Source organism: Pituophis catenifer, unplaced genomic scaffold, assembly GCF_029215685.1.
Source record: "Pituophis catenifer annectens isolate HBS135680 unplaced genomic scaffold, rPitCat1.0.hap2 SCAF_1, whole genome shotgun sequence".
Taxonomy (NCBI): domain Eukaryota; kingdom Metazoa; phylum Chordata; class Lepidosauria; order Squamata; family Colubridae; genus Pituophis; species Pituophis catenifer.
The window spans coordinates 232,364,647-232,391,917 of NW_027256881.1; the positions used below are offsets into that span (position 1 = coordinate 232,364,647).

Below are 27,271 nucleotides of genomic sequence, written 5' to 3' on the forward strand. Positions count from 1 at the left end.
TACGATTGGCTACGACAATACTAATAACTTTTCGGCTGCCCCATAATGCGAATTGTCCCTTAAACAGGCTGACAGGAAGGACGCCTGAGAGAAACCGGGAGGGGGTTTTTTGATCGGAAGGTATTGTCAGAGACGCCTCGGCTCTGATCCCGGGTGGAAAAACTCGTGATCTCAGCCTTGCAGTGCCGAATCTTCCGCAACTGGTAGAACTGGACATTCAAAACAACCCGAGCGCAATCTTATCTCCCTATCTCTAAATCCGACAAGTGATGGGCGGGGAAGGGTGTTTTTGACTCTTCAAATCGCCCTCGCACGGCCTCTTGGGAAAGCGAGTCCACGAAGAATCGACGGCTATTCCTAACTGGGTCCGCCCGCTTCTATTTATTTTTTTCTTTTTCCTCCTTTCTTCCACTTTTACGTCTTTGGACAGCTCCTCCCGCGCTTGGCTGGAAGTCAACTTCCTTTACTGTTTTCCGCTTTCTTTCTCTGCTTAGCCGATCCAGCCGCGCTATGGTGAAGTGGAGCGGCTTTGCCGGGAGATTGGGGCGCTGCCTGCAATCGCCGCCCGGAGTACCCCGTCCCGCTCCCCTTTGGAGGGCTACTTCCAGCGTTGCAGAGTCAGCTTCGATCCCCCGGCATGAAGAGCGGCTAAAGAGCCCGGAAGAGTTGCCCGGAATGGGGTCTCTTGAGACCCTCTATTGGCTCTTCGTGAAAGGCTACTTGCTGCACACGCACCAACTTCAGGTGATGAGGCCACCGGTCCGGGGATGTCTCCGGGGCAGTGGGGTGGGGGGAGATCTCTGGAGGGAACAACTTGGCTTTCTTTACCTACATCGCTCGTCTCAAGTAGCCAGAAGGCTGCACAGCCGTCTGGAGATGAGCGAACAGGCGACAACCTGTCCGGGAAGGACATCGGGTGCTGCTGGAGCACCTAAGAATTGCGCGTCGAAGAATGAAGCTCTGTTTTTGCTGCTACGGAGCTCGTGGTATTACCGTGGTATTATCCACCGAAGTGACTTAGGGAGGGTCAGGATGGAGTGGGGAGAAAGCCACTCTGCTTATGTTCAGATGCCCTTGAGTTTAACCTACCCCCTCTGCTAAAGCCGTATTTAAAGGAGAATATTTGCAGCTCAGGGTTGACATGAGGGGTCCTTGGTGCTCTCTGAGCTGGCTTGTTTTCTTGCAGATGTTTCGTTACTCTAACTAGTAATGAATCTTCAGTCCTAGAGAAAATGTTCTCTCACTTTCTTGCAGAATGTCTTCAAGAAAACAAGCAGGCTCGGAGAGCACCAAGGACCCCTCAAAGCCATATTTAGTTAGTTAGCTAGCTAGCCAGTTAGTTAATTAGTTATATTTATTTATTTATTTAATTAGAAAATGTATATTGCCGCCTACTAGTACATGGCAACTCAAGACGGCTAACAAAATTATAAAAACACTGTATAAAAGAAATAAAAAATAAAAGTAAAAGTAATCCTCCACCAACCCCCCCTGGCAAGAACATATGCTCGTTCTAACCATCTAATGGGCTCCATCCCATTATTTGCAATAATTTGGGAGATGACTCTTGGTAGATCAAACAAAACTTTGGCCTCAGCATTCCAGTGCCAATGGCATATGGCACTGCTTCTGGAATTCAACAAATTAAAAAAGAGTTGAGCCAGGAGAAAGTATTAAAACAATGATCCATGTCAGTCAAAACATGTGACAGAAGGCACACATTTCAAGAGGCATTAGGGAAGTTCACAATTCTGGGCCATTTATGCAACCCGAAATTAAAACTTCCAAGTTTCAAACGGTTAGAGGATTGCTTGATAATTTTATGTATCTCCTCTGAGGCGTGTCATTTTAAATACTAACTAAATGTACATAAGTGTGTATTGTCTTGCAGGTTACATCTGCAGATGCTTTGTATTTTCCTCAGGAAAATTTTCCCCAACTGATTTCTTCAAAAGTTCAGTTAATCTGATATCAAATAATTACATTCCATAGCCATCTTGATGCAGGTGGATTGCATCTGAATATCCGAAGGGCACCAGATGGGGAAGGTTCTTCTAGGGCAGGGCTGTCAAACTCCCGGCCCAAAGGCCGGATGCATCACATGCTGGCCACACCCATGCACAGTTTAATGAAGGTGGGGAAAGTCCCGACACTGCTGTGACAATGTGAGTTTGACACCCTTGTTCTAGGGTATGATTACTTTTCCTTTCCACTTGGAATCTGTATCCATCATTGGTTATGCAAATAAAAGGGAAATTTTATGAAATAAGATATAGATTAACCCAAAATTTAGTATGTATGGTTTTGACTTAATTGCTTCTGGGCTCAAACATTTTAGATTGTTACCTGATTCATATATATTGAGTAAATATAGTTAATTCTGGCTTTTTCAACAAGCCTTGGTTAAATAAACCATGGTTTAATGTGATCTGTGAAGCCAGGTAATAGGTTGTCTTCCGTAAAAAAATAGAAGAATGTATGCTAAAAAAACCTTAAAAGATGTAAATGTCAAAGCACTACATAAATCACCATTGCTACCTCTTCCTATATATACCAAAGCCAATAAAATTAAGAATATTGGGGACCTGTCACTTCCTACAGATGTTGACAGCATGGCTTTTTAAGTCGATAATGTCCCATTGTTGTCATGCTCTGAAATGGAATTAAACAGTTCCTGTGTCCTAATTTCCAATTGTCTCCTCTAGTCATATTGAAGCTTCAAAAGCAGTCAACTCATTTTTTGCATTTGCAGGGTGCTTGGGGAGTTGGAGATAAGAAATTACCTGAGGAAAAAGGGAAGTTAGAAAGATGTGGTAGTTAGAAAAATAAGGTTGAGTCCATCTTCTCTTCTCTTCTCTTCTCTTCTCTTCTCTTCTCTTCTCTTCTCTTCTCTTCTCTTCTCTTCTCTTCTCTTCTCTTCTCTTCCTCATTTCTGATTTCACTACTATTCATTGTTAGCATTTTTGATATGAGAAAGAATAAATGTCCTCCAGGAATGTGGCATTTCCATTCTTTACACTAAATATAAACATGATAGATGAGCAGTCTATGGCAGTGAAAAACCAGGAGGACTCTGTTCACAAAACGTTGATTTAATAAAATGTGTTAATAACAACAGTCCCTACTACTGGTAGATGCCTTCTGTTTTTTTTAATTCCCTATACAAAAAGGATATTGGAAAAATTCTCAAGAGAGAAAATGGATCCAGTGGATAGGCCAGAATAAATATTTCATCTGCCTTTTCACTTAAAATCAAGACAAATATTTGAATTCCTTTGTCAGCACAGGCTACTTGCCAGCCTGATTGTTCAGAAATTAACTTGTTTTCTCTGCTTTCCCTAACAGATTGTTGCAAGAAGTTCAGATGTACAGATTAAAGTGCTGGGTTCCAAACTAACAGATTAAAAAAGGCACTTTGATTGCACCACAGTAGATAAGACATGACAGTGTACTAAACATGGGTTGGGAATAACATGTTTGAAAAACAGCATATGCAGTTAGTTGGCTTTACTGCTACAGAATCCATAGTTTGCTCCTGTCGGGAAATAAATGCCAAACATGATTTATCCAGATGAAACAAAAATTCAGCAAATATAATTATATTTTATTAAATACCAGGTTGGAGATTCTTTGTGTGTTTTTAGAATACCCAAAGCATAAACAAATATCGTAATCTGATAGGCACAATAATGGCTTCTTGACATCACAGGCTATACACACATTGGACCGCAGGGACATCCTTTGAACTCAATCAACAGTAAAACTGCCGGGTTGCAAGGGACAAAAAAAAAAACAAAGGCTGTTTTCATAGAAAACATCTATTTTTGGGAAAGCTGCCAGTGTCTCTCCTGGCTACTAAGAATCTATGTAGTAACTAAATAGCTTAGTGTGTGAGGCCGGTTGTGAATTGTTCCAAAAATTAGGCCACTTAAATTCAAGTTTCATGACATGACTTTATTTTTAAGAATAGCCACATCAGGTGAGAACAAAGAGTAAAGATATGCAAGGGTTTGGGGCTGAAGACATAGGGCAGGGGTCAGCAACCCACGGCTCTGGAGCCGCATGTGGCTCTTCATCCTTCTGCTGCAGCTCCTTGTCGCTGGTCAGCTCCACAATTAATAGGGCTTTCGGTTAGGACAGGTAGAGGAAAAAGGATGCTGCGCTAGGAGGAGACTCTATGGTGGGGGAAAACCAGACTTCCGGTCAGCAGAGGAAAAAGAATGCTGCGCTAGGAGGAGACTCTATGGTGGGGGAAGCAGACTTCCGCTCAGCTCCAGAATTGAACGGGGGGCTTCTGGTTAGGACCTTTGTGGCTCTTTGAGTGTTTAAGGTTACCGACCACTGACATAGGGCTTCCGAATCTGTATCTGAAGATACACCTCCGTAAGCCCCCAGTTTTGCAGTTCAGATGGAAGGTCACGCCCCAGTTTCTCCACTGTTTGGGGCCCTGGAAGTTTGCCTTTGGAGAGCATTAGTTACACTCCCGGATTGACATAAAACTATCTTGTAAACCATAATCCTGTGTTTAGCTAGAAATATATGTTGATAAATTTGGATATCATTGGAGCTTCCCAGAAAAAAGGAGGGGAAAAAACCTGGGATTCTTTTCTTAAATTTTTATACAAATGAAAACTCCATGTACCATATTTTCCGGCGTATAAGACGACTTTTTAACACATGAAAATCTTCTCAAAAGTCAGGGGTCGTCTTATACTCCGGGTGTTGTTCTCCTGTAACCAGGCAGACCAGCCTGAAAGGCTCTGACGAGCCAAGCTCTGACCATCCCAGCTGAGTTGCCTGCTAATCAGGCAACTCAGCTAGGATCGCCAGAACCATTTAAAAGGAAAAAACTTTTTTTCTTTTACATGCCTCTGGCAATCCAAGCTCTGACGATCCCAGCTGAGTTTCCTGCTAATCAGGCAACTCAGCTGGGATTGCCAGAGCCATGTAAAAGGAAAAAAGTTTTCCCCCTCCAGCTTGCTTACTTTAGCTGCTAGTCACAACGCTTGCCTTGCTTCGCTTGCCTGAATCCATTCTATCAGCAAGCAACTCCCTGCCTGCAATCAAGCAGGCAGGGAGTTGCAGACTTCAACTCCCAGAATTCCTCAGCCAGCTTTGCTTTGCTGGCTGAGGAATTCTGGGAGTTGAAGTCTACAAGTCTTAAAGTTGCCAAGGTTGGATTGGGTAAGTTCTATTGGGTAAGTTTTTCCCCCTTTGGGAGCTTTAAAAAAAATAGTTAATTGGGTTTTTTTTTAGTTGTTCTTTTTTAGACCTAGCCATTTAAAGTTTAGGAAGTTTTAAATTTAGCTTTCATATAAAAATAAAATAAAATAAAATAAAATTTGTGCAGTTTTCTGAGATTTAGTGTGTTTCTGTAGTGTTTCACTCTAACTACACAAACACAAAATCTCACAAAGCTGTATGTGGAATTTTGTGTGTGTAAAGTGTGAAAGTTGGGTTTTTGGGCTTTTTGTGGCTGTGTGAGGTTCCTGCTTGTTGCAGGGGCCATTTTGGGTCTAGCACAGCTGCTTTTTACATTGTGTGTGAGCCAGTTGTGTTGTGTTGTGTGTGTGTAAAGTGTGAAAGTTGTTTTTTTGGGCTTTTTGTGGCTGTGTGAGGTTCCTGCTTGTTGCAGGGGCCATTTTGGGTCTAGCACAGCTGCTTTTACATTGTGGGTGAGCCAGTTGATGTTTTTTAATTTTTATTTGGTGTGGGTTGGAAGAGGGGTAGTCTTATACGGCGAGTATAGCCCAAACCCTATATTTTAGCAGGAAAAGTCCAGGGTCGTCTTATACGCCCAGTCGTCTTATACGCCGGAAAATACAGTATCTTCAGATCGATTTTATCCCTATTCTAGAAACAGCTCAGATTGAGCTTTTGGATAAAGGAACAAGGCAAGTGCAGAAACTGGTTACGGGGCCGATGACCCAAAAGAGAAATGTTTCAAATATTTACTTATCACTTGCATTCATCCATATAACGTAAACCAATTGTTTTAGTATTGAACTTGACATTCCACAGCCAGCAGCCATGTTTCCTTTCCTTTCCTTTCCCATCTCATTCTTGTTTCTTTCCTGGTTTCTTCCCCCCCCCCTCTTTGCTCCAGTGCTCATATTTCACAGGGGTGGGTATGGGGCAGGGAGAAAAACCATCCAGGAAGCTAGCACTGCTGAGTTGGCAATAGTTTTGACAGATCTCAACCCCTATTTTATCTGCCATTTTTTCTAAACTGGGAGAGAGAGAGAGGAAGTGAAAGGAAAGAATAAGGTCTCCCCCTACCAACCCCCCCCCTCATTTCTAGCTTGAAGAACTGGATCAGTTTGAATAACTGATTCCACACAATTATTCCAATGAATAATTGAAACAATTGAATCCAATGAATTTATTTAATTTAATTTAATTTCGAATTTATATACCGCCCTTCTCCCTGAGGACTCAGGGCGGTGTACAGCCAAGATAAAAAACATAGAATACAAATATTAAAACATTTAAAAATATATATAAAATTTGGCCCAAAAAATTAAAAATCACAGACTAATTAAAAGAATTTAAAAATTTTAAAAATTTCTTCTTAAGCCAACCCGGCTTGCTGAAAAAGATAGGTTTTCAGGGAACGACGGAAGGCATTGAGGTCCTGGATTCTTCTTATCTCCGGGGGCAACTGATTCCAGAGGGTGGGAGCCCCCACAGAGAAAGCCCTCCCCCTGGGGGCCACCAGCCTACATTGTTTGGCTGATGGCACCCTGAGGAGGCCCTCTCTGTGGGAGCGCACGGGTCGATGGGAGGTCATCGGTAGCAGCAGGCGGTTTCGGAGATAGCTAGGCCCTATGCCATGGAGCGCTTTAAAGGTGATAACCAACACCTTGAAGCGCACCCGGAAGACCACCGGGAGCCAGTGCAGCTCGCGCAGGAGTGGTGTTACATGGGAGCGCCATGTTGCTCCCATCACTACCCGCGCTGCTGCATTCTGGACCAGCTGGAGCCTCCGGGTGCTCTTCAAGGGGAGCCCCATGTAGAGAGCGTTACAGTAGTCAAGGCGAGAGGTGACGAGGGCGTGAGTGACTGTGCACAGGGAATCCCGATCAAGAAAGGGCCGCAACTGGCAAATCAGGCGAACCTGATAAAAGGTCCCCCTGGTAACAGCCGTCAGATGTTCCTCCAAAGACAGCTGCCTATCCAGGAGGACTCCCAGATTGCGAGCCCTTTCAGTGGGGGCCAAAGACTCGCCCCCAATAGTCAGTGATGGAGTCAACTGACTATATCGGGATGCCGGGAGCCACAGCCACTCAGTCTTGGAAGGGTTGAGCCTGAGCCTGTTCCTCCCCATCCAGATCCGCACAGCCTCCAGGCACTGGGACATCACTTCAAGGGCATCGTTGGAATGACCTATGCACGCACACACAAACACACAAATATATCCCACTTTTTTGACAGCCTCCAAATAACAACATTACTTTTTCTATTCTAGATCATTTCTAAGAAAAGGTTTGGCCCCATATGGAGATCTACTACTGGCCCTTATCTTAATATTAATATTGGAAGTCCTGAAATCATAGAGGAGCTGTTACGTCAGGAGGGAAAATACCCAATACGGAGTGACATGAGCCTTTGGAAGGCGCATCGAGACATACGGCACTTATCGTACGGCCCCTTCACTGAGTGAGTGTCAAGCAGTTACCTACCACAAATCTAACCAGAAATTAAATAAACAGACTTCTAATATGAATTCACATAGATGTGCAGCTACGCCAGGGGTGAAATTCAAAATTTTTCCCTATCGGTTCTCCGAACTGCTCAAAATTTCCGCTACCGGTTCTCCAGAACCTGTCAGAACCTGCTGGATTTCACCCCTGAGCTACACCCAAAGCTTATCTATAATGTGCACATATGAATTAAAATGACTCAATTGCTGTGCCTCAAAAAAAGCTAATTACTGCCTTGGCTAGCCCCAATACAACCCATACCATGACATGTGTACCTTTCCTTAGGCAAAATTAAGAAAACGTAACTCAAGCCTGCCTAGCGGTCATGGAAGGTATTATGTTTTTTCAAATATGTGGAAGAGCAACTCACATTTCATTCGAATTCCTGAGAATGCTTGCGTAATTAACTCAGAGCAACTGTTTTTTGGGGGGAAACTGAATTAAACTCTGTGCTTCTTAATCTCTGAGCATGATTTGTGCAGCCATGATACCTGGTTTGAATCTGTAAGGGAGAAGATATAAATATTATTTAAACAGTATTTTTCCCCTCAGAAATGTCATGTAAGTCTTAGCATTACTGTAGATCAGTGGTTCTCAACCTGTGGGTTGTGACCCCTTTGGGGGTCGAACGACCCTTTCACAGGGGTCGCCTAAAACACATATTTTCAATGGCTTTAGGAATAATTTTATGTTTGGGGGTCACCACAACATGAGGAACTGTATTAAAGGGTCACGGCATTAGGAAGGTTGAGAACCACTGCTGTAGATCTTTGATCTAAATAACAGTACTGTGCAAATTCTCCAAATGTCTTATAATCAGCTAACACTCTCTATATTTTAAATTATAACTCATATGACTAAAGTGCTAATGCGTTGTTATTTTTTCTTAAATTTCAAAAAGATTACAATTAATCTTTCTTTAAAAGAAATCCCATAACCTTTGGGGTATATGGGGGGTATGTTTGTACGTGTGTAGATCACAGGTGTCAAACTTGCTGCATCACATTGCCATCACATGACGTATCGTGATTTTTTTTTTTCCCCTTTGAGGAGCTGGGGTGGGCATTCAGCCCACGGGCCGCCATTTGACTCCCCTGGTATAGATATATTTACAAACATATAAAATAAAACATATACACATCTATGTAAAATATATAGAAGCTTAACCTGTATAAGAAAAGGGTGTCTTGAAGAGAAAAAGAAGAAAAATATACCTAGAAAATAAAAAATACAGTGGGGAAAAAACTCTAGAAAATTGTGTGTGTGTGTGTGTGTGTGTGTGTGTGTGTGTGTAAAACAAGAAGCCCTGTAGACAAAGTAGACTTAACCACATCTAGCTAGTTTAGTTAAGTCTGCTAGTGAACTCACCCAATAGATTCTAGTAATTCATCTGATTCCACACATGCTCAAAATGTATAATGGGCTGTGAGAATATCGTAACCTGCATATAGCATAGCCCCTAAAGGAGGAAGACAGGAGGAAGAGCTGCGGCCTAGACCACACTCTGATAAACTAACTCTAAGCCCAAACCAGAAATGTAATTTAATAAAGCATCTCAAAACTGACCCTTCCTACATCTGTGAAAAGTAATGGCAAGGGGAGAAGTACTTTCAGACATGCAATCTTCAGACAGTAAGAAGATTCTCTTACTGTAACTTTATAATAAAGTAAAGCAGGGGTGAAATGTAAAATCTGTTATTACCGGTTCTGTGGGTGTGGCTTGGTGGGGGAGGGGTGTAATGTGACTGGGTGGGTGTGGCCAACTTTTCTTTTAAAAAAACTTTTCAAAGCGTTTTTTCTAATGCTTTGAAAAGCCTCTCTGCTGATCAAGAACTCAGCTGGGATCGTCAGAGACTTTTCAAAGCATTTTTTTTTTACCACCTCTTCAGCCAAGAGGTTGCAGAAAAAAATGCTTTGAAAAGCCTCTGATGATCCCAGCTGAGTCGCGCGATCATCAGAGGCTTTTTTTTTTTTTTTCTATCAATGTAGTATCAATGTAATGATTTTTAAATTGGGTGTTTTAAATTTTTGGGGTTTTAAATTTGAGCTGAAATTATTTAATAATTTTAATTATTTTTAACTGATGTCTGTCTTTGTGTTTTTAATAGGCTGTATACCGCCCTGAGTCCTTCGGGAGAAGGGCGGTATAGAAATAAATTTATTTATTTATTTATTTATTTATTTATTTATTTATTTATTTATTTATTTACTTTTAAAAGCATTTTTTCATTGGAAGAGGTTGTAGAAAAAAATGCTTTTAAAAGTAAAAAAAATAAAAGCCTCTGATGATCGTGCAGCTCAGCTGGGCATGGTGGGGGGTGGGGGGGCGCAGGGATTTTGCTACCAGTTCTCCAAACCACCCGCCACCATTGCTACCGGATCGGGCGATCTGGTCTGAACCGGGAGCATTTCACCCCTGAAGTAAAGGTAAAGATTTTCCTATCCAGTTGCGTCTGACTCTAGGGTGGGGTGCTCATCTCTGTTTTTTGGCTGAGGGAGACAGCATTGTCCAAAGACATCATCTGTGGTTATGTGGCCAACATGACTATACGCTAAAGGCACACTGAAAGCTGTTACCTCTCCATCGAAGTGGTACCTATTTATCTACTCATATTTGCGTGCTTTCAAACTGCTAGGTGGGCGGAATCTGGGGCAAGAACGGGAGCTCACTCTGTTGCACGGCACTCAGGTCTTGAACTGGGACTGTCAGCTTTCCGGCTGATAAGCTCAGTGTCTTTAACCGCTGAGCCAGATAGTATTAGCATGCACAGTTTTGGTTTCCTGTCTGGACTAGCTCAAAGGGTTAACCAAGCGTATCTCTCGTTCTTAGGGATGGAGAAAGGTGGCACCGTCTACGGCAGGTGTTGAACAAGAGGATGCTGAAGCCTTCAGAGGCCTTGCTCTATGCCGATTCCATCAATGAAGTGGTGTCCGATCTCATAGTGCACCTTGAAAATGAAAGAAAGAAAAGTTCCTCAGGAGTAAAAGTTGAAGATATGGCCAACCTATTGTACCGATTTGCTTTAGAAGGTACGTTTGTAGCTTGTGGTGATGCTATGAATGAACTTTGAGTTGTTTTATTTCTGAGGCTGTTTCTTGTAGGTGATGTTCTTATGACTTATTTAGCCACAGTTTACTGAGTCATCTGAGCTTTTGGAGATCCTGTGACACCAAACAATCAAAATAGCCACACAAACTATGCGTGCACAACAGCTAGGCTAAAATGGGTTTGGCTGCTTTGTGGTTCAGTGTGTTGTGTGAAAGTAGTTACAATAAAGCTGAATATGAGATCTTATGACTCTAGGCAGAATTTAGTCTGGCCTGGATTTTAAAAGGGAGTCCAATGTAAAGCTGAACATTATCACTGCTGCCTGCACTGAGAGGAAAATAGTTTCTTCCTTCTTCCACAAAATTCATGAAGAAAATTCCTTTTCTTAAGATTGTGGTTACACCAGGAGAAAAGGTTGCATGCAGAAGCATTTTGTTTAGAATGGCGTGAATATTACATTCCTCCTGCTAAACTGTTCCTCATTATAGACATTGTAGGAAGAAAACTGGTTAGTCTATGGTGCCAAAAAGCAGGAAAAATCCAGTAGTACATTCTTTTCTGACACATTTTATTAAAAGGCATAACCTTCAGCTTACTTCATCAGAGGCACAAAACAACTAGGTTGATGTTGGATGGATGTAGGATTCAAATTTGGATGAGGCAGAGGGGGAAGAGAGGGGAAGACCAATCTGCCACTCACAAAAATTATGCCTTTTAATACAGATGGCCAAGCCTAATTATTTTCATTCCCCTGCCATCTGGAAAGCTGATCTACTTGCACTCTTTAAAGCATACAGTACATGTTAAATATAAAGAAGGGTCAATCTGGCCTTCCTGGGTTGCTATGGACAAATAATAAAGGAAAGAAGAGTTGCCTATACTGTAGAAAGCTGTCACAATGTAGAGATAGGGAAAAGGAAAACAGGAATCAGATGGCTGAGTAATATTACCAAATTAAGTCAATGATAGAAGAGAGAGAGAGAGAGAGAGAGAGAGGGAGAGAGAGAGAAATGTTGGATGGATGAATGCTGTGTCACTATCTATCTATCTATCTCTGTTTATATCTGTATCTGTATGTATATGTATATGACACATAAATATGTGTACGTGTATACACACACACACACACACACTTTCTACACTGTCTCTCTCTCTCTGTATCTGTATGAGTATATGTGTGTGTATACATATATACATACGCAGTCTATCTACATATCTATCTATCCATCCATCCATCCATCCATCCATCCATATGCATGTGTATGTATGTATACACACACACACATACATACACACACAGTGTCTATCTACAGTCTGTTTCTATTCTATTCTATTCTATTCTATTCTATTCTATTCTATTCTATTCTATTCTATTCTATTCTATTCTATTCTATTCTATTCTATTCCATTCCATTCCATTCCATTCCATTCCATTCCATTCCATTCTCTATCCCCACAAATACATAAAGGGGGTGAACGTTGACCAGTGGCATTCAGCCAAAGCAGTTTATCACAAAAGTCAAGTAAAGATTCCCATTTTCATTTAGGAATTTGAATTGCTGGCTAGGGCAGGGGTCCCCAACCTTTTGGACCTCAGGGACCACCGAGTTCATAATTTTAAATCCCACGGAACAGTGGTGGGTTGCCCCTGGTTCGGACCGGTTCACAAGAACTGGTAGTAAAACCGGTGGGAGGCCCCACCCACCACCCCGGATGTTGTCATAGGCGATCTGCGCATGTGCAAGCCACGTGCGTGAGCAAAGCGATCGCGCACATGCGATCCCGTTGCAAATCGGTAGTAAAGGTAAGTAGAACCCATCCCGCCACGGACTACTAATACGAATCCAGCGTGCCGCTTGCTGAAGCGCCTGGACTCCCAGTGACGGGATGGGGTCCTTCAGGCACTCTCCCTCCTCTCTCTTTCACTCTCTCTCTCCCCTCTCTCTTTTTCTCTCTCTCCCACTCTTTCTCATTCTCTCTCTCTCTCTCTTTCATTCTCTCTCTCATTCTCTCTCTGTCTCTTTCTTTCTCATTCTCTCTCTTTCATTCTCTCTCTGATTCTCTTTCTCTCTCTCATCCCATGGGCTAGCCAGTGTCTTGGGGCTGAGTGGAAGTCAAGCATCTCCCTGAGAGACTGAGGTGCGCGGAGGACCAACAAGAGCCGGAAGAAACGGCTGTGAGATCCAGCAAGCGACGAAGCTTCGCTCCCCCTCTGAAATATGGAGCGAATCTCCATCCCCTGCCCTTCCCTTGCCAGGCGAGGAGTGACTGGGAATGGAGGGCGAGGGGCAGGGACAGCCACTGGTGGGTTCAGTTGACAGGAAGCTACAGCAGGGGGAAGAAACAGCCTGGGGTTCCCGCCACCCATTGCTTTGGCCTGCCTGCACTGCCACCTCCGCCTTGCACCATTACCTCATTCTGGCCGGCAAGGGCTGCGCTGCAAAGTGAGCTGCCTGGCCAGTCCCATATTCAAGAGCTCTAGTCACAGGACTGGCCATTGCTCATCCCGGAGCAACTCCTTCACCCGGGTGTGCCACGGATGACCAACATTTTCTCGTGAACCACCAGTTCGTGGACCACCAGTTGGTGACCACTGGGCTAGGGCATTAAGGAAGCTGAAATGTAGCACCTCTGGAAGCCTAGGCTGAAAGATGCCTTAACATGGGAACAGAGCCTTCAGAACAGACACCATACTTCCAAGCAGGAAGAATATCATACCCTGGAGAGTTTGAATCAACTGTCTACAAATGTTGCCTAATTATCAGTATGGCCACTGTACAGTATATCCTGCCCACTGGAGTGTCATCCATTTCAGTACTTCTATACAAATCAGAAGCATAACCACAATACCTCTCTTATGGCTAATGGCACTCTTCCCACATCTCATCTTTATCTGACCCATTTCTTTCTAGACTGCAGTTTTCTTTTCCTACTGGCTGCCGTTGTGCATAATTATATGACTCATCTGTATTTTCTACCTCCAGGTATCTCCTATATTCTTTTTGAGACCCGCATTGGCTGTCTAGAGAAAGAGATACCCGTTGAAACAAAAAATTTCATTGATGCTATTGGATATATGTTCAGGAATTCTGTCTTTGTCACCTTCCTACCCAAATGGACACGGAACATGCTGCCTTTCTTTAACCGCTACCTACAAGGCTGGGATACAATCTTTGCCTTTGGTACGTGCATGATGGGGATCTGAGAATAACTCTCTGAATTTTTAGCCAAATCCGCTTGATGACATTCAAGGAGCTGGCATTTGTCTGGGTTCCTCTTGGGGAATTTGTATTTTCTTTAAGCTTCTTGCATAGCCAAGGAATCAGTGGATGAATAACTTGTCCATTATAATGGATATTGTCTTGCTAGTCTCAGTATTGTGAACCGTCAGTAACCGAAGCTCTTTCATGCTGTAGGGAAAAAACTGATCGATCAGAAGACTTTGGAATTAGAGAAGCGTCTGGAACGGGGTGAGGAAGTTTCAGGATACCTGACGTACTTGCTTACCAGTGGGCAGCTTAGTCATGAAGAGATATACGGAAGCATAACTGAGCTGCTATTGGCTGGTGTTGACACGGTAGGACATTGACTTCCTATTGTTCCTATAAGGGTGCCCTGATGCTTGAGGAGCAAAAGTGATGGCAAACACTTGTCATGTTGTCAAGCAGGTTGCCATCTGCTGATCAACCTTTATTCCTCACACTACTGCTTGAAAGCCCAAATATGCACTAGAACAGTGTTGGCGACCTATAACATGAGTGTCAAAGGTGACACACCACAATGTTTTGCCAATGTTCAGTAAGACCTGGTGGCTATTCTTGAGAGCATGCTTTGTACTCATGTGATTTTCTGAGGCTGAAGAGGCTATATGAGTCCGTGCAGATTCTGGACACGAGTCCGTGCACACTCTGGACCTTCTGAAAATCATGTGAGAATGGGAATGCTTTCATACAGTTTTCAGAGGCTGCAGAAGCCACTGGAGACCATTCTCTGGAGCTGATTCAAGACGAAAGGCCTCATGCAACCCATAGCAGCCTCAGATAAATTGCAGAGGCCTGTCAACAGAAAGAGAACATCACATAAAAATAAGCAGTTATGTGGCAGATCCTGAGGAGGACTGGGCTCCAGGGGAAATGGAGAATGGTGTGAAGTGGCCTTTTTGAGTGGCAGCAGTGGCCCTAGGGCTGAAGACCTGAGCCTCTACTTCAGGCCCAACATTTGCCCTACCAAGTGCCACTGTACAGGGTAGCTTAGATCAGTGAGGTTGAGGTGATAGAGAATTGTTTATCTTTGGTTCAGGATGTGTGTGCATGCATGGCATGGCAGCAGAGTCAAGTTAGACATTCTCCAAATTTTTGACACACTGAGCCCAAACATTTGCTATGACTGCACCAGATGTTTAAGAGTACTCTTCTAGAGCATAAATAGAAGCTATTTTGTACAAAGTCAGATTTTATTTTTGTCTACTTGTTGAATGGTCTGTTTTATTTACTACACTTTCATACTAACACACTCCATAAGACCCATGGTGATGCACAGTTGTTGGCCATTTTAAAAGGCAGTAATTTGCTTGTTGCCAGAGAACCTTTCCATCCCATTTTCTGATTCTCTGACCTTGAGTAATATCATTTTGAACCTGTTGCCTCTTCTGTATAAAGCATGAGTTCTACCTTGAACTATGAGCCTTCCCCCAAATGTCTGGAAAAATCATCCGCTACAAAAGAACTGATGACCGCGGCTGAGAATAACATTCCTTTTTTATTTTCCTTTTCAGTATGAGTGAATATCTGAAAAATCTTACCAGTATTGTATCTTGTATACCATTTTTATTTAATTACTATATTTGAGTCCCACCCTTCTTCTAAATTAGAGATTCAGGCTTAGGAATCAGCTTGAATTGTAAGGGGAACTCTCAACAAATTCACCCATCATAACCGAGCAAGAATATATGGCAGATTTGTAAGCACACCTAATCCTTTTTAGGTTGGGATATAGTACACACATACAGCAAAATCGTAGCAATAGCACTTAGACTTATTTACCACTTTACAGTGCTTTACAGCCCTCTCTAAGCAGTTTACAGAGTCAGCATACTGCCCCCAACAATCTGGGTGCTTGTTTTACCCACTTCGGAAGGATGGAAGGCTGAGTCAACCTTGAGCCTGGTGGGATTTGAACTGCCAAATTGCAGGCAGCTGGCAGTCAGTAGAAGTAGCCTGCAGTACTGCACTCTAACCACTGCACCACTGAAATCATCATACAAATGCCTTTATACATGTGCATTACAGTGTCTAAGCTGTGACACAAGTACAGCATTTGTGATGATGTCGTCACACATATGAGATCATTCCCCAGCCCAGAGCCGATGCCTATCAGTTTCACTCTCTCGTTTGGTCTTTTCAGACATCCAATACTCTGTCTTGGTGTTTGTATCATCTGGCTAGAAACCCAGACATCCAGGAAGCTTTATACCAGGAAATAGCCAATGTGGTACCCGCAGACCAAATCCCTGAAGCCAAAGACATCAGCAAGATGCCTCTGCTTAAGGCAATAATCAAGGAGACTCTCAGGTAGGAGCCTCTCTATGGTTGAGCAAAGAAGCAGGATGCAGTCTTAACCTCAGACCAAGGATAGAGTGCCTGTTGCTGCAGCTTTGCAGCCTGGGTTTTCAAAAAATGACCGATAGTTCTCAAATTACAACCATAATGAGCCTGCACCAATATCACAACCCAATTTCATGTGGTGGTATTAAGTGAACCAATTGTTTGCTGTGAGCACAGTTTTGCCGAAAACTAGAAGTGCTGGTTTTCAACAAAGCTGTTGTAAAAACAGTTATGTGACCGAAGGATACTGCAAACAGCTTAAATACATATTGCTAAGTGTCTGAAGGTTATGACTGTGTGGGGAGGAGCAACTGTCAGAACTTCAAATCTGAGTTGTAAATAACTCCAAGGTAAATTGGTCATAAGTCAAGGACTAAGGGCTACCTGCGTTCATGAGAATATAAAAGCAGGCTGGAAGTCTTGCAGATGCAAAATTCTGGATCAGACAGTGGGCCCCTTGATGTGTTCAGGAAATCGTGACGCACAAACAGAATATTTGTCAGCTGCCAGAAACTTGTAAAGGATGGTATTTTCCCCAATTTTTAATGTGTGCTTCTGTGGGCCTTTCTATGGCTTTCATATTTGCACATGTGTGCCATTAAGGTAGTCTTGGCTCCTGATGGCCACAGGTCTGAAAGGAGATTGTCCTGAGTTCTAGTTGGGTCAGAACTTTTCTGCCAGTTAATATAACACACTATAATCACATTTTTACAATGCTCCCTTAGCATCTGGCATTCTTGACTAAAAGCAGGGTTTATTTTCCTCCCTTTTATTTATTTGAGTCAATTGTTGACATATAACAACTGCTTGGACTAGTCTCTGCAGTTTTCTTGGCAAGGTTTTTCAGGAGTGGTTTGCCATTACCTCCTTCCTAGGGCTGAGAATGAGTGACTGGTCCAAGGTCATCAAGCTGGCCTAGGTGATGAACTTTATGACACAGGCCAAATCCAAAAGGGTTGCGATCACTGGTCTAGGTCATTAGGATCTCTTCCTGCTGTTCAATGCTGCCCACTGATCTGCCACTTCCCCCTTTAAAGGCTTTATCCTGTGGTCCCCACCAACGCACGGATTATTGCAGAGAAGGAAGTTGTCATTCAAGGATACCAGTTCCAGAAGAATGTAAGTACTGGTGTATTATTGATTTTGCAACCAGGACATCTCTACGTGAATTGGGCTTAGTAACCAGAAAGAATGTGAAACATAATGTAATCATTGGGATAGCAGTCCATGCTAGGAATGTAGCATCCATTAGTAATGTCAGTCCTTGCTAGGCAGAATTGGGCAAAGGAAAATGGACAGGTTGGAACAGTGTGGGATTCAAAATTTTTTACTACCGGTTCTGTGGGAGTGGCTTGGTGGGAGTGGCATGGCTTGATGGGCATGGCTTGGTAGGCATGGCAGGGGAAGGATACAGTAAAATCTCCATTCCCTCCCCACTCCAGGGGAAGGTTTCTGCAAAATCCCCATTTCCTCCCGATCAGCTGGGACTCAGGAGGCAGAGACTAGATGGGGGCGGGGCCAGTCAGAGGTGGTATTTAACGGTTCTCTGAACTACTCAAAATTTCCGCTACCGGTTCTCTAGAATTGGTCAGAACCTGCTGAATACTACCTCAGGGTTGGAATATATAAGGATCAAGGATTATATTAGAAAGCAATTTTATTTATAAGATGATTTTTTTTTCTATGGAATACAAAGTAAGTTATGCTGTCTGAGAACTCACTACTGGCCAATACCAACAGTCGCTGAAGGCACACACTCTGCTCCTGTTGCACATACACCACAGAGCTTGATTTTTGTCTACTGACAGCATTTGCATTTTGGAAACATGCCAGTATTCTATCATCTTTCCCACACGGAAGGGATACCCATATAGACTCTGCCCATGTTTGTTGCCATCATCATAGATCTGCCTGAAGAAGAACGTTGTTGAAAAACAGCATCTCTATTGACTTACTCAGAAATCTTTTTTCTAATTTTTTTCTGTGCTTTCTATTGGGCTTAGAGCCTCTTTGTACTGGCTCACTATGGCATCTCACATGATGAGACCAACTTTCCAGAGCCAGAACGCTTCCTGCCACGCCGCTGGTTGCGAGACCAGAGAGAGATGTCTCCTCACCCCTTCAGTTCCATTCCCTTTGGTTATGGAGTCCGTGCCTGTGCAGGACGTCGCATTGCTGAACTTGAAATGCACCTGGCTCTTATCAGGGTAAGTACCGTATTTTTCAGAGTATAAGATTCACCTACCTTTTTTGGTGAGGAAAAGAAGAAAAAGAAATCTCCCTCTGCCTCTCAGCAATTTTGCCTCGTTGCAGCAAACAGCCTGCTTTACTTTCATTTTCGTTTTCAGCATAGCTTGATTAGCACAAGGGAAAAAAAAATCTGCTCCAGCAAATTACTCCTTTGCAGCAAGCAACAGAGGCCTGCGCAAAACAGCTGAGAGCAAATCAGCTGAGAGTCCGGAGGCCGATCCAATCAACTTGTGCTAATTAGGCTGTGCTGAAGCTGAAAGGAGCTGTTTTTTTTCTTGCTGTTTGCTTGCAACGGGGTAACTGCTGCGAGGCAGAGGCCAAAGGATGAGGGCCAGTGGGTGGGCGGGGCTACATTCGGTGTATAAGACGCACCTAAATTTTCACCCCCTTTTAGGGGGGAAAAAGGTGTGTCTTATACTCCGAAAAATACAGTAGTTTCTGTGCGTGAGTGTACGTCTGCCAGTCTCTGTATAATCTGCGATATCGTAGCCACAAAATAAAGTGAAATTCCAACTTCATTTCTGGGATTCTAGCCTGATTTCTGTCCACAAGGAAATCAGTGGAATTCCACCCTTCCCGTCCCCATTTTTGTTGTCTGTTAATGTAGGGGATTGTTCTGTCCCCAACCATACGCACACACACCAACAGACGTTCAAGAGTTAAAGACCAAACCAGCTGGCAAAATCCTTTTCCTTATGATAACGGAACTTGGCAACAACCTAGTGGCTGCCTGCCAAGAGTTTATTATTTACGAAGAGGAGAGATAACTTCTCCCCACTTCTGATACATCAAAAGAAACAGCTCAATAATTACAGAGTTAATCAAGTCCAGAGATAATCCTGCAAAGTCTTATAGCAAAAGTCTGGCAATGCAGAATGGCGTGGAAGCTTTCAGCTTTGTTCGACACAAGGTTTGACTGGCCACCACACTCCCTTTTATATCCTGTGGGGTGTGGTCCAGTGACTCAGCCTAATCTCGGGCACGCCTTTTCTTCTGTTGCACGTGCTTATCTCTGCGACGCTGGCGTGGATCCAGCCAAGACTCATTACCCTCATCACTGTCCATCTGTGGCTGCGTGGACGTGCTTGGCCCCGGCCCTATCTCTTGCCCTTCGGCGGACACCGAAGGCATTGCCAGAGAGGAGGGTCCTGGAGAGGGAGGCCTTGCCAACTCCTCTTCTTCACTCTCGGAGTCCTCTCCTGCCAATGACACAGGCTCAGGTAATGGAGCTTGTTTCTCAGAAGGTGGAAGATAGGTTAGATGAAAAGTACAGGCAGTCCCCAACTTACAATCATTCAAAGTTACAATGGCACTGAAAAAAGTGACTTACAACTGGTCCTTGCGCTTAGAACCATTGCAGCATCCCCTGTGGTCACATAATCAAAATTCAGGTGCTTGGCAATTGGCCATGTATGGATCACAGTTGCAGTAGCCCAGGGTCGTCTGATCACCATTTGCAACCTTCCCAGTTAGCTGCTGACAAGCAAAGTCAATGGGGGAAACTGGACTCATTTAACTACTGCACAATTCATTTAACAACTGCAATAAAAATCATAGTATCATGTGGCTGGAAGAGACCTTGGAGGTCTTCTAGTTCAACTCCCTGCTTGAGGCAGGTGTCTTTATACCATCCCAGACAAATACTGTGTTTCCCCGAAAATAAGACCCTGTCTTATATGTTTTTGAACCCTGAAATAAGTGCTTGGTCTTATTGCCATGCGCTCAAAAGCCCGATTATCAGGAGATGTCTTATTTTGGGGGAAACAAGATAGTTGTCCAGTATTTTCTTGAAAACCTCCAGCGATGGAGCATCCATAACTCTGGGAAGCAAGCTGTTCCATTAATTAATTATTCTTACCGTAGGGAAATTCCTGTTTATTTCCAGGTTGAATCTCCCTCTGATGAGCTTCCACCCATTGCTTCTTTATCTGCCTCCAGGTGCTATGGAGAATAAATTTTACACCTTCTTCCTTGTGACAATCCCACAATTATTGGAAGACTGCTATCATGTCTCCCCTGAGCATAGGCTGAACACACCTAGTTCGCTTCTTCTCCATTCTTCTCCATTTTCATGACTTTGCCAACTGGCAACCATTTTGACATAAAATGCTGTGATGCAGCAGGTCAGAAATAAATATAAGTACAGGTAGTCCTCAACTTATGACCACAATTCAGCCCAAAATGTATGTTACTGAGAAATTTGTTACTTGAGTTTTGCCCCATTTTATGACTTCCCTTGCCACATTTGTTAAGTGAATCACTGCAGTTGTTAAATGAATAACCTGGTGGTTAAGTGAACCTGGCTTCCCCATTGACTTTGCTTGTCAGAAGCTTGCACGAGGGGATCACATGATCCCGGGACACTGCAACGGTCATAAACATGAGTCAGTTGCCAAGCATCCGAATGTATATCACGTGACCATGGGGAAGGCTGCAATGGTCATAAGTCTGAAAAATGGTTGTGTCACTTTTTTCAGTGCCGTTGTAACTTCGAACGGTCACTAAATGAACATCGAGGACTATCTGTAATGTGAAGGGATGTAAGGCAAGGTAGAACCAGACAGGAAGCCCATGAAATAATGTGCAATTTTTCTCTGGGTTGTTTCCAGATAATGCAGAAGTTCTTGATCAGACCAGACCCGCAATGCACTGACGTGAAGTCTGTCTCCCGTATTGTGCTGGTTCCAGACAAGCCTATTAACTTGGATTTCCTTGACCGACAGACAATGCCTTAATGCTTTATTCAGCCCGAGAGTCTGCAGGGATTTAGAGAATCTGCTCTGGGATTGGATTATGACCTGGATGGTCTACTGACATAGTGCTTGAGGTGCTCCGCTCTTCAGGCGGGATTCAGTCTAAGAGGGTCTCCCTCTTACCTGTACTAGTGGATTTTCTATATGCAGTTCACCAAAAGCAACATTTGCAGCCTTGCAGGCTTCCCTCAAAAGTACACCCATAAGTTTGATTGCCCGCATCCTGCTTTCCTGTTCCTGGGCTTTCAATAATCAGGGGTCAAGTTTAGAAGTACAGAACAAAGCCAAGCTAAGTCACCTTGGGCTAGCACCCTTTCTCTCTCAGCCCTAAGAAGGAGGCAATGGCAAACCACTCCCAAAAAACCTTACCAAGAAAACTATAGGGACTTGTCCAGGCGGTTTCTGAGAATCTGATACAACTGAACGAAAAACAACAACAATCTTGCTTCAACCCATTAAAAATCCTCTTTGTATGGGAGGAGGCCTTCATGCATTCAATTCTATATGCTCCCTCCTTTCAGAGAAGTGTATGTAGGATGTGCGGTTCATACTATTGCCACAAGCGAAACGTCTTCAAAGAAAAAGAAAAAAAAAGGAAGAAAACAAAAAAATAAGAAAGTCCAGTTGCCTCTTGAAAAAAGCACCTTTGGGACTATTACCACATCATTCCTTAGATATTTGAAAATGATGTAATCCTTCTTCCAAATGTTACTAATCTAATTATCCCAAATTGGGAGCAGAGATGGGAGCTGTGCCAAGAAACTGCACTTTTTTGGTGGGAGCAGGGGTGAAATGCTCCCGGTTCAGACCAGATCGCCTGATCCGGTAGCGATGGAGGCAGGTGGTTCGGAGAACCGGTAGCAAAAATCCCTGCCCCCCCCCTCCATGCCCAGATGAGCCACACAATCCTCAGAAGCCTTTTTTTTTTACTTTTAAAAGCATTTTTTCTACAACTACGGCCGAAAAAATGCTTTTAAAAGTAAAAAAAAAAAAAGCCTCTGATGATCGCGCGGCTCGTCAAAGGCATTTAAAAGAAAAAAACCCTTTTTTTCTTTTAAATGCTATGATGATCCCAGCTGAGTTTTTAAAAAGCCTCTGCCGATCAAGGAACTCAGCTGGGATCGTCAGAGCCTTTTGAAAGCATTTTTTACAACCTCTTAGCTGAAGAGGTTGTAGAAAAAATGGTTTTAAAAGTTAAAAAAAAAAAACATTGGCCACGCCCACCCAGTCACATTACCCACCACCACCAAACCACGCCCACAGAACCGGTAGTAAGAAATTTTAGATTTTACCCCTGGGTGGGAGTGTAACTTCTTCCCTGGATTTTGTACACTTAAGTACAAATTTCAGAAGGAAAGATACCGTTACGTTGAATTTATATTTTACCGACAACGAAAATTGTCGGTAAAATATAAATTCAACACAAAAAATAGTTTGTCGTGAAAGCGGCTGCCTGCGAAGGCTTCCAGATTGGGACTGAAAGGCGAAAGCAGAAGCAGTCTACTCCATCCCATATTTGGGTAGATCAGGTTGCCCTGATAGACCAGTCTCACCAGAAAAAAACACTTAAGATACTGTTACACTTTCAGGCTTTCTCCATGTGTAAATTCATGGTCCATATATGAGTGCCAGGGAAGACCTTATACTAGAGGTCTTCAAACTTGGCAACTTTAAAACTTGTGGACTTCAATTCCCAGAATTCTCCAGCCAGCTATGCTGAGAATTCTGGGAGTTGAAGTCCCTAAGTCTTAAAGTTGCCAGTTTTGGGGACCCCTGCCTTATACAAGTGCCATCTGCATCATGAACCACATCTTTGCAGGCTGCCAGTGACCCCTGGAGAAGTTGACAATCATTGGTTCAGAGCTTGTGGTTTGTTATTCTTTGCTTCATTAATGCAGTTAGAGTGCAGGTATTTAGTACATTTATTTTAATATAAAAAATAGAAAAGCATATAAGTTGACATACGAAATAAACATACTCACTAATTAGAACAACTAATATCATTAATATTGCTTGTGGAATGACTGGAATTATCCAAGGAAAAGCACTCTTTTTTTTGGCTGGATGCTATATAAATGTAACAAGGGCAACTCAGATATAATTCTTATTTTATATTCAAACCAGGATGCTATATAGCAGGCAGAATGGGGAGTTAGAGATTCAAACATACAGCCAGCCATGAAGGTGACAGGGTAAGTCTGTCAGCCAAACCTCCATTACAAACGTCGGAGAATAAAATTTTGTTCCACACAAGTTTCCTTGTAGGAAAAGAAGATGAAAAAAAAAATTATGAAGTATATTGTTAGTAGGAAATACATTAATCTGATTTCTAAGAAGCCTTTACAAATTTGGCCACTAGCAAGTTGTTATGCAAAAATCAGCAAACTAACTGGTTGTTAGACTTGCCAGATTAAAACACCTGGGTAGAAACTGAGAAACCCTGAGATCTAGTCCCACTTTAGACACGAAACCACCTGGATGACCTGGGCCAGTCACTTTCTCTCAGCCTTAGAAGCAGGCAACTGCAGAGCATTTCTGAAAACCTTGCCAGGAAAATTGTGAGGGCTTGTCACTACTGAAAGGTTTGTACACGCACATGCATTCACACAAACACATACACAGAGAGAGAGAGAGAGAGAGACTGTTTAAAGCAGGGGTGTAAAACTCAAGGCCTAGGGGCCAGATCCAGCCCACGGAGTGCTTAGATCTGGCCCGCAGAGCTGCCCTGGAAACAGCAAAAGAAGAGGCCATGCGGCCTCTGCCAGTGAAAATTGAGCTCCATTTTCACTGGCGGAATGTTGCAGGAGCAGGGGTGAAATGCTACCAGTTTGGACTGGTTCGGGAGGACCGGTAGCGGAGATTGGGGTTGGTTCGCCGTACCAGTACCAATTGCTGGCTGGCCATGCCCCCGAACTGGACCACGGCCCCAGCCCTTCCATGCAGCCTTCCCGTGGCCAGCTTGTGAAGGCAGGCAAGCGGAAGGCCACATGGAAGGCAGGCAAGCGTGGCAGGGCTGCGGAGAAGGGAGCTAACAGCTTACTCCCTTCCCAGCGTGCCTGCCTTCCACGCTGCCAAACTCATTGTTCAGAGCATCAGCGATCTAAGGAAACATCTTCCAACTCTTCAAGATCGACTTTAAGAGCGCCAAGAAGCCGACAGCAAAAGTAGCGGTGGCAGCAGCAGGTGTACGTGTGTGTGTGTGTGTGCCTCCGCGGTCCTCCTCTCCCAGGTAACAGCCAGGGCTCTGCCACTCCTCTTTTCCTCAGAGGGGCAGTGTCTGCCTCCAAGTCCTTGTAGAGGGAGACACACGCACACACACGCACACACGTTGCCCCCCCACCACTACTTTTGCGGTCTGCTTAAAGTTGATCTTGAAGAGCTGGAAGACGTTTCCTTAGATCGCCACCAAACTCATAGTTGGGAGCATCAGCGATCTAAGGAAACGTCTTCTTACACCTTCTCCTCCCACCCACTGCCTCATTTTTCCATTTCTGTGCCTGGATTCTATTTCTGCAAGAGAGGGCTCCACCACTTGGATGGTGGAGGGAAACTCAAAGCGTTGAGGGCTTCAGAAGGGCAGAATGTGCTTCAAAATGTGCAGCTCCTGGCTCTAACAGTGAGTGACATCAAGTTGGCCTTGCCCACCCGGTCACATGACCACCAAGCCACGCCCATCAAGCCACACCCACAGAACCGGTAGCAAACATTTTTACATTTCACCCCTGTGCAGGAGGCTGTCGCAGCTGAAAATGGAGCTTACGAGGGCCATGGGCCGCTCTGCCAAACTCTGTTTTCGCTGGCAGAGGGTTGCAGGAAGCGGTTGCAGCTGAAAACGGAGCTCAGAAGCCCATTTTCACTGGCAGAGCACTCAAGCCACCACAGGCGCCCCTGACAAGTGACATTGGTCTGGCCATGCCCCTCTTGGGCTCCCTGAGGCAAACACAACCCTAATGTGGCCCTCAATGAAATCAAGTTTGACACCCCTGGTTTAGAGCATGAAAGCACTGATTGAAAAGTTGTCATTCTTTCTTGGCATGTGTATGTGCAAACACACACACACATTTACTAAACTTTCATAGAAGAAGAGGTCAAAATGAAGAAAAATTATTATTGGAGCTTTAAAATGCATCAAGTGGTTTGTATCACAAGGTATTTATTTACAGTTTATTGAACACAAAAATGTCCAAGGCCTGATTGTTACACTGGTATGTTTTTTTTTTTTTTTTGGCCTCTACGCAGCACATCTGTCAGTGTAATGAAGTGAAACTAGAAACAAAATTTTAAATATTCCCACAGGATCATGTAGTCATATAGTAGTCTTTTTGTTTGTTTGCTTGTTTAGGTACCCAAGTAGCTAGCCAGTAAGGTACACAAGCTGCTACTGCTATCATCATCACTACCATTCTGTTGTAAATGTAACTAAAGCTACAGAAAAATAGGCCTGAAACTCAAAATGATTTCAAGACTTCAACTCTTACACCAGAGCTGGTCAGTCTATGGTCTCCAGATCTTGCTGAGAGCTCTAATTCCCAGCAGCTTTTCGTCTTTCAGTTTACTACCCAATTTATGGCTGCTGTTAGAAGAAAAAAAATCCAGTTCCAGTTCCAAGCTGGGAATAAAATGGAGGCTGATTGGAAAGAAAAATTCTGTTTATTGGGGAACAGAACCAACACACACACAGAGCGTGCAGTTCTGGGACAGCTGACAAAATGGAGTTGAGAGTGGGTGGGTTTTATACCTTCTGGGTCCCTATGGGATCATGTAGGGGTCATGGTTGGCTTTATGGGCAAGAGGGGAAATGCAAATCCTAGGTGTTTGTCTGAGCTAATCTTGTCAACCTTTGGCTTCTTGCTTATCTGAAGTTTCTGTCTGATCCAGACATTTCTGAATGAATTACCAAATCTGCATTTCTAAAAGCTGGCCTCCTCAGTTTTTGCTTGGTGCAGGGAGACTGGGGCTGGTTTCTGCCTCCCTTAAGATTTTTTTCCCCATTTATCCTTTAGGTGAAATATTCTATCCTGCCTTTTTAATATTCCCCCAAATATTTCATTCTCTATGAGGGTGCATGGGTGCTGAATTTCTACACTGCCTATGGATGCTCCTACAGGGATGGAACTATACCTCTGAAAATGAGGGAGGGCAGAAGGTAGGATATATTGGCAATCCTCCCATAAATCAGCAAAGCTTCTTGACCTAAAGAAATGACATAACCACAACATTTCTCTTTAATCGTCTATGGAGATTCTCAGTCATCCAGGTCATGGTTGTCCCAAAGGTGCTTTTTCAAAAGGCAACTTCAAGGAAAAACAAAGTCCAGTTGCTTTTTGAAAAAGCACCTTTGGGTTTCTTTTTAATCATTCATTAGGGTATTAAATGAAGTAAACCAGACTTGATTTCTTTCTGTGTGTGAGGTAACACAAGAAATTCTAGAGCGGTGATTTTTAAACTTGACAGCTTTAAGGCATGTGGACTTCAACTCCCAGAATTCTAGGAGTTAAAGCACCCCTTAGAATTGCCAAATCTGAAAAATCCTGCTGTAGAGCGATTGTGAAGTGGGTGTGTGTGTGGGTGTGTGGGTGGAAGGAAAGAGACTTACTTCAGAATATCAATAGTATCACTAGTTTGAGCCTTCCTCTGTATTTTGCAACTGGCTTTCTTGGGTAGATTTGAGAAGCCTGAATCTGTCTTAGCAAATTCAGTATCAAGATGGGGATCCTATTTCAAAAGTGCAGGTTTTGAGAGTGTGGAAGAGTTTGTTCAAGGCAGGGGAACATCACCAGACACAAAACTGGAAACGCAAGCTGGTAATTTATCTGCTAAATCTTTTGCTCTGGCCTGGTAGATATTCGACACCGCTGAAGAGGCCACTGAGCAGGACTAGCTTATCTGTGGTCTCAGGGCTCATTTCTTTGT

At 43.5% G+C, this 27,271-nt stretch overlaps 1 protein-coding gene across 1 annotated transcript; it reads left to right on the plus strand.

Annotated features, from left to right (window-relative positions):
• The first annotated feature begins 495 nt into the window (after positions 1-495).
• Positions 496-21,851, plus strand: CYP27A1 (cytochrome P450 family 27 subfamily A member 1). Its single transcript, XM_070954978.1, has 9 exons — positions 496-744; positions 7,469-7,659; positions 10,534-10,733; positions 13,737-13,934; positions 14,169-14,329; positions 16,156-16,322; positions 17,393-17,474; positions 18,359-18,562; positions 21,215-21,851. The coding sequence occupies exons 1-9, from the start codon at positions 511-513 to the stop codon at positions 21,338-21,340; spliced, it is 1,563 nt and encodes a 520-aa protein (XP_070811079.1). The 5' UTR covers positions 496-510; the 3' UTR covers positions 21,341-21,851.
• Positions 21,852-27,271: the final 5,420 nt, after the last annotated feature.

Excerpts from the sequence above, each read along its gene's own strand:
- CYP27A1 (XM_070954978.1), top strand. The coding sequence starts at position 511 with ATGGTGAAGTGGAGCGGCTTTGCCGGGAGATTGGGGCGCTGCCTGCAA. Across the intron at positions 7,660-10,533 it reads TCGTACGGCCCCTTCACTGA|GGATGGAGAAAGGTGGCACC; the intron begins GTGAGTGTCAAG and ends TCTCGTTCTTAG. Across the intron at positions 18,563-21,214 it reads TGCACCTGGCTCTTATCAGG|ATAATGCAGAAGTTCTTGAT; the intron begins GTAAGTACCGTA and ends GGTTGTTTCCAG.